Source organism: Solanum verrucosum, unplaced genomic scaffold (assembly GCF_900185275.1).
Source record: "Solanum verrucosum unplaced genomic scaffold, falcon-dt-bn FXZP01000007.1, whole genome shotgun sequence".
Lineage (NCBI taxonomy): Eukaryota > Viridiplantae > Streptophyta > Magnoliopsida > Solanales > Solanaceae > Solanum > Solanum verrucosum.
The window spans coordinates 1,777,617-1,795,592 of record NW_026020177.1 but is presented as its reverse complement, the minus strand read 5'-3'; the positions used below and the strand labels follow the sequence as shown (position 1 = coordinate 1,795,592).

The window sequence follows — 17,976 nt, the reverse complement described above, 5'->3', positions numbered from 1 at the left end:
GTCATTTGTAAAGAATTGCTAAACAAAGCAAATGTGAACCAAAAACAACAAGTAGTACCTGCGAATTTGACAAAATTCCAGTACGCAATAGCTCTTGCAAGCATGATCGGAGTATCTCATAACATGCTTGAAGAGTAGGTGGTCCAACATAAGCCTTAATGTCAGCACGATCCACAAAAGCTATATCTGCAATCGCATGAAGGTTACATCTTTTAGAAATAAATTATAACTCATGCGAATCTGATCAGGAGATGGTGCAAAGCATGTCACCTGGCAGAAAATGGAAGTAAAAGGAAAATGCACCAATTGCATGGTAACATCAGTTTAATTAGTATTAACCTTTCATGAAAATTCCAAATTTTCATCTTCTACTGTACATTACGACCCAATGGCTTTCAAATGAAGATACTCAAACTAGCAATGCTAAACATGCATTACATATTGTACAGCTGGTACTGGCTTAAAATTTTAATAGCAGAAGAAACCAATGGTAGAAAAATTCGAACATACTAAATGTTTCTGAATCACTATTATAGTGGCACTTGTGAACAAGATTCAAAAAGGGAAGAACAAACACATGCAAGATCATCCACACATGCTTTTTGAAAAGAAAAAAAAAAAGAGAGGATACAACAACAAAGTGAAGTTGATATTAATATATGAACTAGACTCTGCACACAGTGATCTCAGACGATTAAAGAAACTCAAGAGTCACCGTGCTAGCAATTCCATTGTCAAAGCAATATATAGCCTTTCGTATTTCAGCTTGCATGACTACTTACAGCAGAATACTTGGAGAACTAGACATCTACATTATATTGTTCAAATACTTCAGTTTTGTCAATCAGCTGAGATAGTTCTTAGTCCTGACATTAAACAAGAGTGTAGATGACATCTTGTACTACAATTTGACAAAAGGCACTAAACATTCCAAAGTTCTGGGTAGATCAGATCAATACTGGGTGAGGGTAAAGATCAATAATCGAAACTTATGATAGGAATTTCAGAACCATATGAAAACCCGAAATATTACTGGAAACTGGAGAGTAGGAGCAGGATTGCTAAGAAAGTGTTTGGATTGACTTAAAAGTTGGTCAAACCTACTTTTAAGTCAGTTTTTGACTTCTGGAAGTGTTTGGCAAATATAAAAATAACTTCAAATAAGTTAAAAATGACTTAAAATAAGTTAGAAAGTATTTGACAAGATTAAAAATAACTTCAAATAAGTTGAAAATGAGTTAAAATAAGGGAAAATGCATAAGTACCCCCAGCCTATGCCCAAAATCCATGAGACACTCCTAACCTTTGCTAAGGTCCTATTACCCCCGAACTTATTTTATATATAATTTTCTACCCCTTTTCGGCCTACGTGGCACTATCTTGTGGGTCCAGTGCGTGTTGACAATTTTTTCAAGAATACTGCCACGTAGGCCGAAAAGGGGTAGAAAATTATATATAAAATAAGTTCGGGGGTAATAGGACCTTAGTAAATGTTAGGTGTGTCTCAGGAATTTTGGGCATAGGCTGGGGGTACTTGTGCATTTTCCCTTAAAATAAGTTAGAAAGTATTTGACAAGATCAAAAATAACTTGAAATAAGTTTAAAATGACTTTAAATAAGTCAAAAACCAAAAGTAGGTCTCCCCCTACTTTTATTTTGACTTAAAAGTCATTTAAGTTTGACTTTTTTATTTTTGACTTAAAATCAATTATTTTTAAGCCAATCCAAATGGGCTCTAATTCAACTCCCTGATTTATCCTATCAATTTGGGTGGCCAAAGAATTTTCCTAGCAGAGAGTAATCACACCAGTCTGTATCAAAATGTAATGTAGTGTTGTCACTGTCAAAGGTGCTTAAGCCCTAAAGCAAGTGCAAAACATGTTGAGTGTTTCGATTAGCTTGGGCTGGCACTTCAGTGCCGTCATCAAGGCTCTAAGACATACTTTTTCTCGCCAATGAATGTAATTCTAAAAAGGCAACACTAAATAATTGATATTTCAGATTATCATAATTATTTATCAATTCTATCCCATATATTGTTATTCATGCTTATAATTATTAGTTTTGGACATCACGTATTGTAAAAAAAATTCATTTACACCTTTTTCATTAAAGCTCACTTTATTTGCGCTTTGCATCTAAAGCCCAACAGAGTTTTTTTTGAATTTTTCATCTTTAATAACAGTAACGTAATGTATGAAATTAGAGAGGAGACAATTATTTATTTTCAAAAATCATACTACCTCTCTTCCAATTTATGTATCATACTTTTCTTTTTAGTATGCGTCGAAAAACATAGCATACTTCTTTATTTTTTTAGAAAAACAAATCTCTCATTTTACTCTTATTGAGATAATTCATTGTCGCACAAATGTTTATGGCTTATTTTGGACCATACTTCTTTCAATTGTAGTTATTGTTCTCCCTCCTTTTCGTCGTGTAGTACTACTTTCCTTTTCGCACTATTTTATTTTTGTTATTGCACTCATATTTGTATTCCCTTTCTCAAACTGGTTGGCAGACTTAATTTAAATCGGGGGTCTATCGAAAACAGCCTCTATCTCTACGATGTTACCCTCCCTAGACCCCACTTGTAAAATCACACTAAGTATGTTGTTGTTTAAACTCTGCGTTCAATCAAACACAAACAACTACATACTCTATATAATCTTACAACTAGAGTTTGGGGAGTGAGTGTACACAAACCTTATGCCTACCTTTGTGGGTTAGATATGTTGTTTAGATAGACCATCGGCATGGTTAGTCAAACACCATCACATATATTGAGACCGAGGAAGTAGAACAAAAAGAATACCCCCTTTGACTTGGCACGGAGTTTAAGAAACAAAGATTTTAAACTTGTGGTCTAAATGAGTGATAAATGAGTGATAGATGTTTGTGTGGCTATAAATCATTTCATTAAGGATAAAATGAGTATTTTAAAATTAAATAGTTACTAGGGGTGTGTTTGGTTGGTTGGCTTAAAAGTTTCTACAAATATTTTCCAAATCAACTTATTTTCCTCAAATTTAAAGAAAATGACTTTCCTCCAAAAAGTAAGGAAAAGATTTTCCAGAACTCTTTTTAAAGCTTACACCTGAAATTCTCATTTTAGGACTTAATTCCTGACTCCTAACCTCGATGCGAGACCCACATCCCGAGTCCTAGGTAGGATCGAGTTAGGATTGGATCATGTGTTTGGTGTTGGGTCTTGAGTCAGGATTCAAGGTCAAATCCTAGATTGAATGTTGGGGGTCGACTGTTGGGGTCAAGTACCGATTTTAAAGTTGGATATTGGATCAAGAGTCGAGTTAGGTCTCAGGTCGGGTCTCAAAGGTTAGGTTTCATGTTGGGTGTCGAGGTCAATCTTAGGTTGTGTCCTAGTTTAGAATTCGAATCCCAAGTTAGGTGTCGAGATTAGGTCGAGTGTCAAAGTCGAGTCTCGATCGTGTGTCAGGATCAGGTCCTGAATCAGTCATCGAGGTAAAGTGTCGAGGTCATGTCCTAATTTGGAAGTTGGGTCTTGGATCAGGAGTCGGGGTTGAGTATCAAGATCGGGTGTCGAGGTTGAGTCTCAAGTCGTGTGTCAAGATTGGCTCCCGTTGAGGAATTTGAGTCTTAGGTCGGGTGTCTAAGTCGGATTCTGATCCAAAAACATCCATAATTGAGTGTCATGATTGGGCCTTGGATTAGGCATCGAGGTCGAGTGTCGGGGTCAAGTTCGGATTCAAAAGTCAGGTCTTTGGTCAAGTCTCGGGTTTAATGTCGGGTCTCGAGTTAGGTAACATGGATGGATCTTGCGTTAGATGTTGAATCCTAGTTTGAAAATTGGATCCTAGTTTTGGTGTCCGACCTCAAGTCGGATATCTGGATTGGGCCTCAAGGTCAAATTTTAAATCAATTGTTGGGAGGCTAAAGAGTTTAGGTTGAATTGGACCATGACCAAATATGTGGAGTGCAAATTAATTGAGGTGATGTATGAGGTAGGCATGGAAGTGAGGCTTGACACAAAATGTACAAGAGGGATAGATTCAAGTATCTTGGATCTATAATTCAGGAGAGAGGGGACATTGATGGTGATATCACACACTATACTGCAGCATGAATGAACTGGAGGCTTGCCTCTGGAGTCTTGTGCGATAAAGAGGTACCGCCAAAACTCAGATATGTTTCTATAGAGTGGTGGTTCGACTGACATTGTTGTATGGGACTGAGTGTTGGCCAGTCAAGAACTCTCAAGTCCAAAAGATGCATGTTACGGAGATGTGTATGTTGAGGTAGATGTGTGGTCATACTAGGAGCAATAAGATTAGAAATGAAGAATTCTGGCATAAGGTAGGAGTAGCCTCCATAGTGGACAAGATGAGGGAAATGAGATTGAGATGGTTTGAATATGTGAAGAGGAGATGTATAGACACCCAGGTGAGGAGGTGCGAGAGGTTGGTTATAGAGGGTATGAAGAGAGGCAGTGGTAGCCCGAAGAAGTATTGTAGAGAGGTGATAAGACATGATATGACGTAGCTTCAGTTACCGAGGATATGACCCTAGATAGGAGGGTGTGGAGGGCACATATTAGGGTAGAAGGTAGTGTAGTGACGTCTTGCTTAGGGTGCTGATGTTGGAGATGGTAATAGTGGTATTATGGTAGTTTTATCATAGTTTAATATTGTAGTTTTTATTTATTAATCAATCCTAGTATGTTGTTTATAATGTTTCAGTTATCACATGATTTCATTGCGGTTTTGGCTCCTCTCCGGTAGACTTTTGCATTGTTTCCTTGTCATTTGCTATATTTTCTTAATTGACTCCTTCATCAGTATACCAGGATTTGTTGCACTAGAGCTGAGGGTTTTTTGGAAACAAGTTTTTTATCTTCATGAGGTAGCGGTAAGTTCTGCGTTTATTCTACCCTCCCCACACCTCACTTGTGGGATTTCATTATGTATGATGTCGAGGTCGGGTTACAATTCGAATGTCGAGTTCTAGATCAGGAGTCAAGGTTAAGTCCTAGGTCGAGTCTCGAGGTATGATCCTTGATACGTCACCAGAGTTGTGTCCTGATTAGGGTGTTAGGGTCTGGGTCGGATCCCAGGTCGGGAGTTGAAATCAGGTCCAAGATCGATTGTCGGGTTGGGTCCCGAATCAATTATTGAGGTTGGTTTTTGGGTGAAACTATTTTCCTAAAAAGTATTTTCTATTCTATAGCCAAAAATAAAAGATATTTTCTAAAAAAATGTTTTTCATTTATCAAATGAACACTAGAAAATATTTTTCACTCACCAACCAAAAATGAGAATAAATTAGAAACCAACTTGTTTTCCAAGAAGACATTTTCTAGGAAAACATTTTAAGAAAATAGCCAAATGCCCCCCCAACCTATAATCAGATTCTCAACTACAAACTTATATTTCACGGAGTCCTATTGCCACGTTAGACTATTTTAAAGCGGAATATGTACCACCCTAAGACTAGACAACCATATTCTTCACATGTAGTGATGCACACGCGCTGCCAGCTACCAAATATCATGTATATCAAAGAAAAAAAGATAAGGTAATTCACGTTCTTCTTCATCATCATTTTCACTCTTCACACTTCTCCATAGTCTTCAGCCATGTTTTCTCACTGTAAACTCCCTTAAACCTTTAATCTCTCTCCACCCCATTCCTCCCTAGTCACCCCCATCCCCCACCTTCTATAACCCACAAATCAAATCTCAATCCAAGACCCATATCAGCACTTATCATCCCTCCTTCGGGTCAAAGAAACCAACAATATTCTTCATCAGACAATAATAGAGACTAAAGATAAGATTTGAAGGTTAATGAATTTTACTGGAGCAAGGAGATTAATGAAGATCTGATTTTTCCAACCATATGAGTAATAGTTTTAATGATTATTTGGTGATTTTGATAGCGTTTGCAATGTTAATAGTTGTGGGTAATGGTGAGACAAATTGTGAGAAAGCATTAGAAGATGGGTAAGGAGATGAGACTGCTATGGTGGTGGTGGTTCAACAATGGCGATGGAGGGAAATACAAGTGGGGTGGGTGTTGAGTGATGAGAGAGAGGGAAAAAAGAAAAAGAAATGGAAAAGTAAAGAAACCAAAATAAAAGACTAAAGTAAAAAAAGATTATATTTAACAAAAAATCCAAATATTTTGAAATATCTTTTTATAAGTTCTTTTGACTCTCAAATGCCTTCAAGAGATTGAACACATATTGTGTCATGTCAACACTTAAGGGTATATTTATTTTGCTTTTAAAGAGTCCAAGGGGGTATAGGACCCCCATAAAATATAAGTGTAGTTGAAAATTCAGTTATAGGTTGGGGGGGAGGGGGTGATTTGGCAAATTTCTCAAAACATTTTCCTTAGAAATGTGTCATTCTTTTTGGGACTGACTAAAAAGGAAAGTGAGTCATACAAATTAGGACAGAGGAAGCAATAATTATGGGCATAAGATTGATGTTGGAGGCTAAATGTAGAAATTTCATATTCTCTAGCCAGTGGCCAGTGCATAGATCTAAAAATATCTAACTGATAAACTAACAATATTTGAATGAAGAGGCTGAGATGAACTCTCCTCATATGGCATCTGAATTTAATGACAGTCCTACCAATGGCAGCAGTGATATTAGACGTAGTCAGAATTATGACATTTGGCGCGGACTTCAACTTGTCCAGCTGGGTCAACAGAGCGTTCACTACCTGACAAGATATAGCATGAGTCAAAGGACAAACCAATATGCAGCTTAATATAAAAAACACATTAGTTCTTCAACAAAAAGAAATCTCAACAGGTTCTAATTTTATTATAATACAAATATATTGGTACCCTGATAGAATCTGAAGGTTCAGAGCCAGACAAAGCAGCTTTTCTAGCAGCAGCGAGGCTTTCAACTTCATCTGTTAAAATAAGGGTAAGGAGTTACTATGCTGAAAGATAATTAAATAGTTCATCACTATAACTGAATTCTTCAGTTATTATAATTCTCACCAATCAAAACAAATACCAGATTGTTTTCTTCCTCTACCATTTCTTGAATCTTCGAGAACAACTTCGCAACCTAAGGTCGAAATACAAGTGTAAGTCACTTCATTGGAAATAAATAACTCACACAGCAATGGTGAGACACAGAATTGAGCAAATAAGACGAATAAACAAGAAAAGGGAAGAAGATAGAATAAATTTGGGAATTCTAATTCCTTTCAAACCAAATTGGTTGCGTACAATAGACCCTTGTGGTCCCGCCCTTCTCTAGACCGTGCATAAAGTAAGTTTTAGTGCACCTGGCCTCCCTTTTTTTAATTGCATTCAGACTAAACTAAAAATTGAAGGACCGAACACTAAATTAGGAGCCTATTTGAATGGCTTAAAGCCTTCGGCTTATTTTTGTTATTTTGGCTTAAAAACAAGAGTTTAAAAGCACCTTTTTATCTTACCCAAACACTACAGAAGTGTTTATTTTGGCTTAAAAGCACCTAAAATAAGTCGATCCAAACAGTCTCTAGGTACAAAGCATGCTGGGACAAATGGAGTCATCTCAACCATTGATGAATGATTTTCTAGAGCTTCTTATAGTCGTCCGATCATTTTCAACAGTTGTAGCATAATGGATAATCTAAAATTATCCACAAGGAGCAATTTTGTAATTGAATAGATAGTACAAAAATTTGTTATTTCTTGCTCAGTGTAGGTAGGACACGTATAGAAAAAATTTATTTCCTCACAGTTTGTATATATATATACTGTTAATTATGGTATCATTGGATAATGTAGATATGAGAATATTAAATATGGTGGATATGAAAATATTTTCTAATCCCTTAAATTAAGCAGTTAGGAGATTGTGTACTATTTTATTAATTTTTTTCCTTATTTACATTATCTGTAACAACTCTTTATTCCCATCAACTTGAGGGAATAATCAATCAATTCAATTCTCAATATCTCTTCTTCTTCTTCTAATATCTCATGGTACCAGAGCTACTCTCTCTTAATGGTTTTCTCTTATAATAAAAATAATTGAACAGAAAAAACAAGGAGGGATCGATCAACTGGTTGAGAAATCAACCATATCAAAAAGTTGTGTCACCTCTCTCTTTCTGTGGGTCATTTAAATTCTATCTAAATTCCTTTTTTTCTTACATCTAGGTTGTTTACATCTTTGTTTCTGTTAAAGACTTCTACTTATGTGCTTCATCAGTCCTTTTTTAGACCAAAAAAAAAACAAATTAATAATCCGATTACTAAACATCATATTGTTAAGTCAATTGTTTCCTCTACACCATCCATCACTTGCAATTTACTACAATAAAATTAGATGGTAGTGGTAATTACACCTCTTCCCCAACCTTTGTAGAATTGTGGTTTCTAGGTAAAGGATTTGAAGATCACTTGCTCAAAAACAGTACTAATAATGGACCAACTGATAGACCTGCTTGGGTCAAAATAGATGCACAATGGTGTAGTCTTCTGTGGAATTCACTTGATCCTAAGTTGTTAAATTTGTTTTGTAAGACTTGTTGCAAAGTGTGGAACAAAGCAAAAACATTGTATACAAATGATATACAACTCATCTACAAAGTTGTGTTAGATATTGTTCATCTTCGATGAAATCAACAAGACATGGCAACTTATTTGGGTCGGGTAGAATCTTAAAGGGATAAATTTGATTATCTTATGCCTTGAACTACCAAATTAGATGATCAGGAGACACAAGGAGACAGGTTCTTCATGTCTTGGCTTTGCTTGGGTTGCGAGCAGACCTAACCTCAGTTCGTGACCAAATCCTTTCTAGCCTATATGTTCCTACCTTGGAAGAAGTATTTGCAAGATTACTACGCATCACATCTGCACTACCAAAGGTAAATTCCTATGATGCATCTATCATGGTTGTCCAAACTACCAATTTTCAAGGTGGATACAGAAAAGGAAAATGGAGGAACAATAAACATTGCACATTGTAATAAGGGAGGATAATAAGAGGGGAAAGATTGCACTGCGTCCCATTTTATGTGGCACCCTTTGACTTGACACGGTATTTAAGAAAAAAATAAAGACTTTTAAAACTTGTGATCAAACAATCCTTAGATATTTGTGTAGCTGGAAATCATTTCATTAAGGGTAAAAGGAGAGTTTTAAAGTTAAATGATATCCAATTATAGTAAGGTGACATTCTTCTTGGGATGAACTAAAAATGAAAGGATGCCACATGAAATAGGATGAAGGGAGTATATGTTTAGTCAAAGACTAATAATTATAAGAATCAATAACAATTTTATTTTTTTTGATAAAGTAAGATGTTGTATTAGAAAGGCATCAAGGAGATGCAAATTACATACACAAAAATATGGCTAACTCCTGAGAACAAAAACACCTATTTAATCAGGGAGAAAACCACAAGCAAAAGAATGGTCGCTAAGCCATATTGAGGGAGCTAATGAAATCTAAGAGCGGTAATATATCATTTACAGGGGATAAGTTACCCCAATGGAAGAGACTAATAAGGCAAAAGGATTTCAAACTGCTAATTGGACAAAGAAATTGATTATTTTTACGATAAAGTGAAATATCAATGGTTTAGTGTCGCCTCTTTAGGAAATGCTCATTCATGAGGAAAAGTATGCCTTAGAGCTTTCATGATGACACTAAAGTGCACATTAATTAAGCAAGGCGAAGCGCTCAACGCGTTTTGAGCCTCACTTCAGGGCTTAAGCGCGCCTTTGATAACACTGTCTATTTTAATATTGAAAACAATTTTTTTGAAATTGACAAGAATCATTCTTAAAACCAAAGCAGCTCATGTGACTCTGTGTGGTGGAAAGACTAAAATGACAACATCATTTCAAGATGGAAGGCTGATTCAATTCCTCAAGGGGGTGAATGAAACTTATGCTTCCGTGAAGACTAATATCATCATGATTTCACCACTGCGGCACTGCCAAGTGTAAATCAGGCTTATTCCTTGCTAATCCAAAATGAAAACCAGTGCGAGGTTCTTGTGAACTCGCAGTACCCAGGAGACTCCTCTTTATTGGCAACTAATCAGAACTCTACTGGAAAGAAGTTAGGAAATTTTGAAGTCAAAAGAAAGAGTAACTTGTTTTGCTGTTGTTAGAATAGGAATAGGTTTATACAATTCTATTAGAATAGGAATAGGTTTATACAATCCTGTTAGAATAGGAATAAGTTTATACAATCCTATTAGAACAGGAATAGGAATACTAAATAGTATCCTACTTGGTAAAGGATTGTATTCTAGGGTCTATAAATAGGGTCTCAATGTACTAATGTAAACAACAACAATTCAATAATATTCTTCTCCTATATTTCTCACATGGTATCAGAGCCTCTACGAACTTGGTAGAGAATTAAAGAGCTTCCGCTGCCGGCGGGTGGCACCCATAGATGCTGCCCGTCTGGCCAATGATTATGTTAGCAAAAGTTGGGTCACCGTGTATCTTTCCGGTGACTACTTTTTCATATATAATATATGTAGCACTGTGCCATCATTCCGGTGACTACTTTTTCATATTTAATTTTTGTAGCACCGTGCCATCATTCCGGTGACTATTTTTTCATATATATGTGTAGCACCGTGCCATCCTTTCGGTGACTACCTTTTTTTTGCATATCTTATTTGCGTAGCACCATGCATCTCTCCGGATTACTTTTCATATTTAATTTGTGTAGTACCGTGGATTTTTTCGAACTATTTTCTCATATCTGAGTCGCATAGCATCATGTGTCTTTTCAATGACTCCTCAGATTTGATTTGCATAGTTCCATTCGTCTTTCCGGTGACTCCTCAAATCTGATTTGCATAGGGTTGTGCCATCATTCCAACCCTATCCGTACAATTTTTCTTTTTCAGTAGGGTCGTGCCATCATTCTGACCCTACCCATATTATTTCTCTTTTTCAATGGGGTCGTTCCATCAATTCGAACTATCCTATATAATTTCTATTTTCTAGTTGGGTCGTGACATCATTCCGACCCTACCCATATAATTTTATTTCTTAGATTATGAACACTTTTAGCCATCAAATCTAATACTCCGACATATGAGCATGTTCTGGCCAGTTTTTGGGTGACTTGTTTAATATTGACTAATCTATTGATTCCAGCATGATCCATACTTTATACTAGATTTTGAGCACTTTGTTGCTCGGGGGGTTTAGTAGCCTTGTATGTCGATTATGTGAGTCAGTCTTTGCAAGTTTGGTTTGGGAAGTTCAACACTAGAATTTTATCACTCAGTGTTTTATCAACATTATGCATCAAATTCAATATTTCATGAGAAGACCAAGCCCATTGAGATTGATTGTCAAATTTGTGAAGTCGAGTGATCAACTTGCAAATATCTCACCAAGCCCCTCATCGGTCCTCGTGTTAATTACATTTGTAACAAGCTAGGTACATGAATTGTATGCACTAGCTTGAGGGGGAGTGTTAGAATAGGAATAGGTTTATACAATTCTATTAGAATAGGAATAGGTTTATACAATCCTATTATAATAGGAATAAGTTTATACAATCCTATTAGAACAGGAATAGGAATACTAAATAGTATCCTACTTGGTAAAGGATTGTATTCTAGGGTCTATAAATAGGGTCTCAATGTACTAATGTAAACAACAACAATTCAATAATATTCTTCTCCTATATTTCTCACAGCTGTCACTGCAAAAACCTGGGCACAATGTTGATAAATGCTATCGGATTATTGGATAGTTTACGAAATCCAAGAGATAGCAAGGACCTGTCAAGAGCAATGCAGTTCTTTCAGTTGAAGGAAATGGTGAAAAACTCAATGTGACTGAAGCAGGGAACACAGAACAGCAGCTCACTCAGGAGCAGTTTTCCCTACTAGTGCAGCTTCTCCAACAAGTGAAGTTTGTACACCCAGGATCTTCATCTTCAAACTCCTTGTCAATGGTGCTACCTGTTCTGGTATAATCTTCACAAATTCAGTTTATTCTTCTGTTTCCACAAAATCTATGTCCTAGATCTTAGATTCTAGAGTGCTGAAATATGGCCACTGGTTCCTCAACCTTTTCCAAATTGATGCCTTTATCAAGTCTAATAAATGTCAAGTTCCTAATTTCACATGTAAGTCAAGGCAACTCATCTGGGCAATGTGTCTATTTACTCTAATTTCACTCTAAAAAATGTTCTGTCTCCTCCTTCAGGTTTAATTTGGTCTCAGTTCATAAACTTTGTAAATAGATGAACTGTCTCTTAATATTTCTTATTGTGGATGGATGTTGCAAGCACCTTCAGTGAAGAGGGCTCACGACTTTGGTGATATTAAGGATGGCCTATATCGACACCAATCTCTACTCAGCTCTCACAAAACAAAAATGTTTCCTTTTCTATTGTTTTTCAGTCTGGTTACCCTTCAATTAGTTCAGTTTCATTTCCTGTAAAAGAAAATACCAATGTAAGGCTTTGGCACCTTAGTCTTCTTTTCTACTGTTTTTCAGTCTGGTTACCCTTCAATTTTGAGTTCAAATTCATTTTCTGAAATGAAGAATATCAATTATATTCCATCTTTATTTGATTTTCATTATCCGTGTGATGTTTACCCAATAGCTAGACAAACTAAATTAGTTTTTCCTAATATTAATTTCACCACTAAATCTGTTTTGAGATGATACACACTAACACCAGGGGGCCATACAAGACTCCCACTCATAATGGTTATATATATATTTCTTCACTATGGTTGATGAATTTTTTAGTGAGGCTTGGACTTATCTTTAATATGATGAGTTAATTCGGTATTGTGCAAGTAAGCAAAACGTCTCCACAAGTAGCTTCGGTTGCACTACCTAATGTTTCTGTTGCAGATAATTCTTTTGCTCGTATTTCACAGTCTAGTACTCTTGGATCATGGGTCATGGACTTGGGGGCTTCTGATCATATCTCTGGTAATAAATCACTTTTGTCCGATATTGTTTATTCACAATTTCTTCCTAATATTACTTTAGCCAACAGGATCCAAACAAAACCAAAAGGAGTTGGAAGCCAAACCCTTATCTTCTGTCACCCTAGACTATGTTCTTTATGTCCATGGTTCTCCTTTTAATCTAGCATTCGTTAGTCGTTTGACCCGTGCCCTACATTGTAGCATAACTTTTTCATGATTTTTTTCTCATGTAGGACCGCAGTACGGGACAGATGATTGGCACAAGACATGAATCACAAGGCCTTTACTATCTTACCTCTTCAAATTCCTTCACAACATGTTCCGTTACAAATTCCCCAGACCTAATTCACAAACGTTTGGACATCCGAATCTATCCAATCTGCAAAGATGGTGCCTAGCTTATCTAGTTTTTCCACATTAGATTGTGAGTCGTCAACTTGGGAAACACACTCATGCTACATTTTCACATAATATTGAGGCTCGTTCAAAGTCTATTTTTTCATTAGTTCATTCTGATATTTGGGGTCCTAGTAGAGTAGGTTCAACCTTAGGATGCATTACTTTGTTAGTTTTATTGATGATTATTCAAGATGCACTGGGGTTTACTTAATAAAAATCATTCTGAGTTATTTTCTATATTCAAAAGTTTCTTTGCTAAAATACAAAATCAATTTGGTGTTTCCTTATGTAGTGATAATGCCTTAGAATACTTATCCTCCCAATTTTAGGAGTTTATAACTCACTAAGGCATTATTCCAGACAACTTGTCCATACACCCCTCAACAAAACGGTGCAGCAGAAAGTAAGAATAGGCATCTCATTGAGACCGATCATACTCTTCTCCTTGAATCTCATGTTCCGCTGCATTTTTGGGGAGATATAGTCCTTTCATCTTGTTATTTAATAAATAGAATGCTCTCATCTTCTATTCAAAATCAGGTTCCACATTCCATACTGTTTCCTTAGTCATATCCTACTCTATCCCTCCTCGTTTCTTTGGGAGCACATGCTTTATTCATAAGTTAGCTCGAGGGATAGATAAATTAGCCCCTCGTGCCCTCGAATGTGTCTTTCTTGGTTACTCTCGAGTTCAAAAAGGGTATCATTGTTATTCACATGATCTTCATCGATACCTTATGTCCGCCGATATCACATTCTTCAAATCTCAACCTTACTATACATATTCTGATCATCCTAATGTATTTGAGGTCCTACCCATAGATCAGGTTTTACTTGTATTAACTTTTGAGGAATCTACAATTACTTCTACATCTTCAGTTGTAGTGCCATTACTCCTGACTTATCATTGTCGTCTGCATCCAACACTAGTCCCAGATGATTCATGTCATGTGTTAGAGCATGCTCCTATTACAGACTTGCCTCCTCCTAGCCAACCGCTTCCACTTCAAAAAGGTATATGATCCACTCAAAATGTTAACCCACTTTATACTTTCTTGAGTTATCATCGTCTATCATCACCCCATTATGCCTTTGTATCGTCTTTGTCCTTTATTTCCATTCCTAAGGCTACGGGTGAAGCACTTTCTCATTCCGAATGGAGGCAACCTATGGTTAATCAAATGTCTACTTTGCATACGAGTGGTATTTCGGAGCTTGTCTTCATCCTGCAGGTAAATCTATAGTTGGTTGTCGTTGGGTTTATGCAGTCAAAATTGGTCCAGACGGTCAGGTTGATCGGCTTAAGGCTCGCCTTGTTGCCAAAGGGTATACTTAAATATTTGGGCTAGATTATAGTGACACTTTCACTCGTGGTTAAAATAGCATTTGTCCGTCTTTCTCTATCTATGGTTGTCGTTTGTCATTGGCCTCTTCACTAGTTGGACATTAAGAATGTTTTTCTACATGGTGATCTTGTGGAAGAAGTCTATATGGAGCAACCACCTAGTGTTGTTGCTCAGGGGGATTCTAGAAGCCTTGTATGTCGATTGTGTAGGTCACTCTATGGTTTGAAACAATCTCCTCGGGCCTGGTTTGGGAAGTTCAACACAGCAATTCAACAGTTTAGCATGACTCGTAGTGGAGCTGATCACTGTGTTTTATCGGCATTTTGCACCAAATCGGTGTATTTATTTGGTTGTTTACATTGATGATACTGTTATCACTGGTAATGATCAAGATGGTATCACTAATTTGAAGCAACATCTCTTTAAGCAATTTCCAGACTAAAGACCTTGGCAAAAGTATTTTCTAGATATTGAGGTTGCTCAGCCTAGATAAGGTATTGTTATTTCTCAATGCAAGTATGTCTAAGACATTATTGAGGAGACTGGAATGACGGGATGTAGACCTATTGACACTCCTATGGATTCGAATGTTAAACTCCTCCCCGATTTGGGTTTATATGCAGAATTCTTTTTCATTATTATAGCAGGGGGAGCCACTCAGTAATCTTGAAAGGTATAAACGACTAGTTGGAAAGTTGAATTATCTCACAGTGACTATACCTGACATCTCTTTTCTTGTGAGTGTTGTAAGTCAATTTATGACTTTCCCTTGTGATAACTCATTGGGATGTAGTTGTTCGTATTCTCCAATATATAAAGTCAGCTGGTAAAGGACTACTCTTTGAAGATCAATGCCATGTGCATACCACTAGATAAACAAACACTAATTGAGTAGGATCACCCATTGATAGATGTTCGACATTTGAATATTGTGTTTTAGTAAGAAACAGATATTTGGTGTTGTGGAAGAGTAAGAAACAAACTGTGGTTGCTCGATCTAGTGCAGAATCAGATTATCGAGCAATGGCTGCAAAAACTTGTGAGCTAGTTTGGATCAAACAGCTGTTGAGAGATCTAAAATTTGGCGAAATCGACTAGATGGAACTTGTGTGATAATCAAGCGGCCCTTCATATTGCATCAAATCCAGTTTTTCATGAAAAGACTAAGCACGTTGAGATTAACTGTCACTTTGTCGGGAAAAGATACTCTCAGCCTCGGGAGATATTGTTACGAAATTTGTGAAGTCAAATGATTAGCTTGCAAATATCTTCACCAAGTCCCTCACCGATCCTTGTATTAATTACATCTGTAACAAGCTAGGTACTTATGATTTGTACACACCAGCTTAAGGGGGAATGTTAGAATAGGAATAAGTATATACAATCCTACTTAGAATAGGTATAGGAATCCTAGTTGGAAAAGGAGTAATGTAGTGTTTATAAATAGGGTCTTAATATAATAATGTAGATACACTGATACACAATTCAATAATATTCTTTTCAATATTTCTCATAGATATATATAATTCAACACCAAAGTGAAGTGATAAGATCAGACAATGCTTTAGAATTAGGAATCCCCGAATTTCTTGTGTTGCCCTCAACAAAAGGATTGATGAGAGGGACATCTTTTGGAGACTTCTAGAGCTCTACTTCATCAATCAAAAGTTCCTATTTCTTATTGGGGAGAATGTTCATTGACTGTTACCTTTTTGATAAACATATTTCCTTCAAGAGTCCTAAATCTCAGGGAGAAAGAAAAGGACTCTTTCTTTGTATATTTCCAGATTATTTTGGATCCCATGAGAATGGGTGCTTAATGAGCCCTAACTACTACGAGTAAATAAGGGACCACAATTAATTATACAATCAATTACAATATTCTAGAATTAATCTACTTCTTCAATTAAGCTAGGAAATCTCCAATCAATCAACAAAACTCATGGCAAAGTTAGGTGAACTTCTCTCTGGTCCAACTTACTAGCGTCTTGTAGGAAAGCTTAATTACTTGACCTATTCAAGGTCGGATCTTTCTTATGTCATACTTCATCTCGATCAATAGATGCAACAACCCTAAATTCTCGCTTCACATCGCGTGGTTTTGTGCGGTGCAAATTGGGTTCTTGTTTAGACACCCATCATTCAGCCAGCATCTATTTCATCGAACAATCTTTTGCAGCAGTTTCATCATTTAAGGCTGAATTTTGATCTATGTGTAGGGTTGTTACCTAAATAACTTGGTTACTCCATCTTGTCGAAGATATCTCGATAACTCCTTCACTCCTTACTCTATTAGTCAGGCAGCGCTTCATAATGCTCAAAATTCAGTATTCCACGAGCAAACTAAGCATGTCGATTAGATTGTCACTTTGTTAGATAACAATTTTCTCTCTGACTTGATTTCTCTTTCTTTGTTCCTTCTTCATAACAACTTGCAGATTTGTTCGGAATGCCCCTTTTCAAGCCAACTCACAATTCAGTTCTCGGAAAATTAGGGATTGCCCCTCTTCCCTCCAACTTGAGGGATCACGCATCATACACAGATTGAGCAAACAAGAAAAGCAGAGAAGGAAAAAGGAGAAGATAGAAGATATTATAGATTCTAATTCCATTCAACCAAACTAAAAAATGAAGGGCCTAACACTAATTGAGTACAAAGCATGCTTGGACAAACAGAGCCATCTCAAACCATTGATCAAATATTTGTTGGAGCCTCTTATAGCCGCTGAACATTTTCAGTTGGTAGCAGCATAATGGATATTCTAAAATCATCCAAGAGGGACAACTTTGTAATTAAATAAATCGTACTACAGTTTGTTACTTCTTGTTCAGTGTAGGTAGGACACATATAGTATATTTTTTTGTATTTTTTTTTATGACAAGGGAAACCCGTAGCCGCTACCCTTTAGGTGCGCACAGGGTAAAACCCCCGCTCCTATGCAATAGCTCGCAAACCACATAGTAGAGGTAAACCGCACTAGGTAAGTCCGGTGCGACGAGCTCGACCCAGAAGGCAAACCCCTTTCTTTATATTCCCTCTGTTTCATTTTATGCGGCACTCTTTCTTAGCTAGTCAATACGAGAAAAATAACACTCATCTATATTTGAAAAGGATTCAACTTAAAATTTTCTATTTTACAATGGCGTGCTTTTATAGCCATAGAAATCTCACAACATATTTTGGGAATAACTTGGGTAATACCTAGTTCTACTTAGGCATAACTGAACAATTGGTGGAGTATTGGGAACAAGGGTGAGGAGGAGAATTGGTGGAAGATCATTCATGCTTGCATT

At 36.6% G+C, this 17,976-nt stretch overlaps 2 protein-coding genes across 3 annotated transcripts in view; both read right to left on the bottom strand.

The window, feature by feature from the left end:
- The window catches only part of LOC125829084 (uncharacterized), a 1,125,066-nt gene that overhangs the window by 295,110 nt on the left and 811,980 nt on the right, over positions 1-17,976 (bottom strand). The window lies entirely within an intron of this gene.
- The window catches only part of LOC125829081 (pachytene checkpoint protein 2 homolog), a 29,590-nt gene that overhangs the window by 855 nt on the left and 10,759 nt on the right, over positions 1-17,976 (bottom strand). Inside the window, exons 9-12 of the mRNA XM_049508356.1 lie at positions 7,000-7,069; positions 6,838-6,908; positions 6,620-6,710; positions 59-186 (exon numbers count right to left, since the gene is read on the bottom strand). Coding sequence (XP_049364313.1) covers positions 59-186; positions 6,620-6,710; positions 6,838-6,908; positions 7,000-7,069 — 360 coding nt within the window. The remainder of the gene's footprint in view (positions 1-58; positions 187-6,619; positions 6,711-6,837; positions 6,909-6,999; positions 7,070-17,976) is intronic.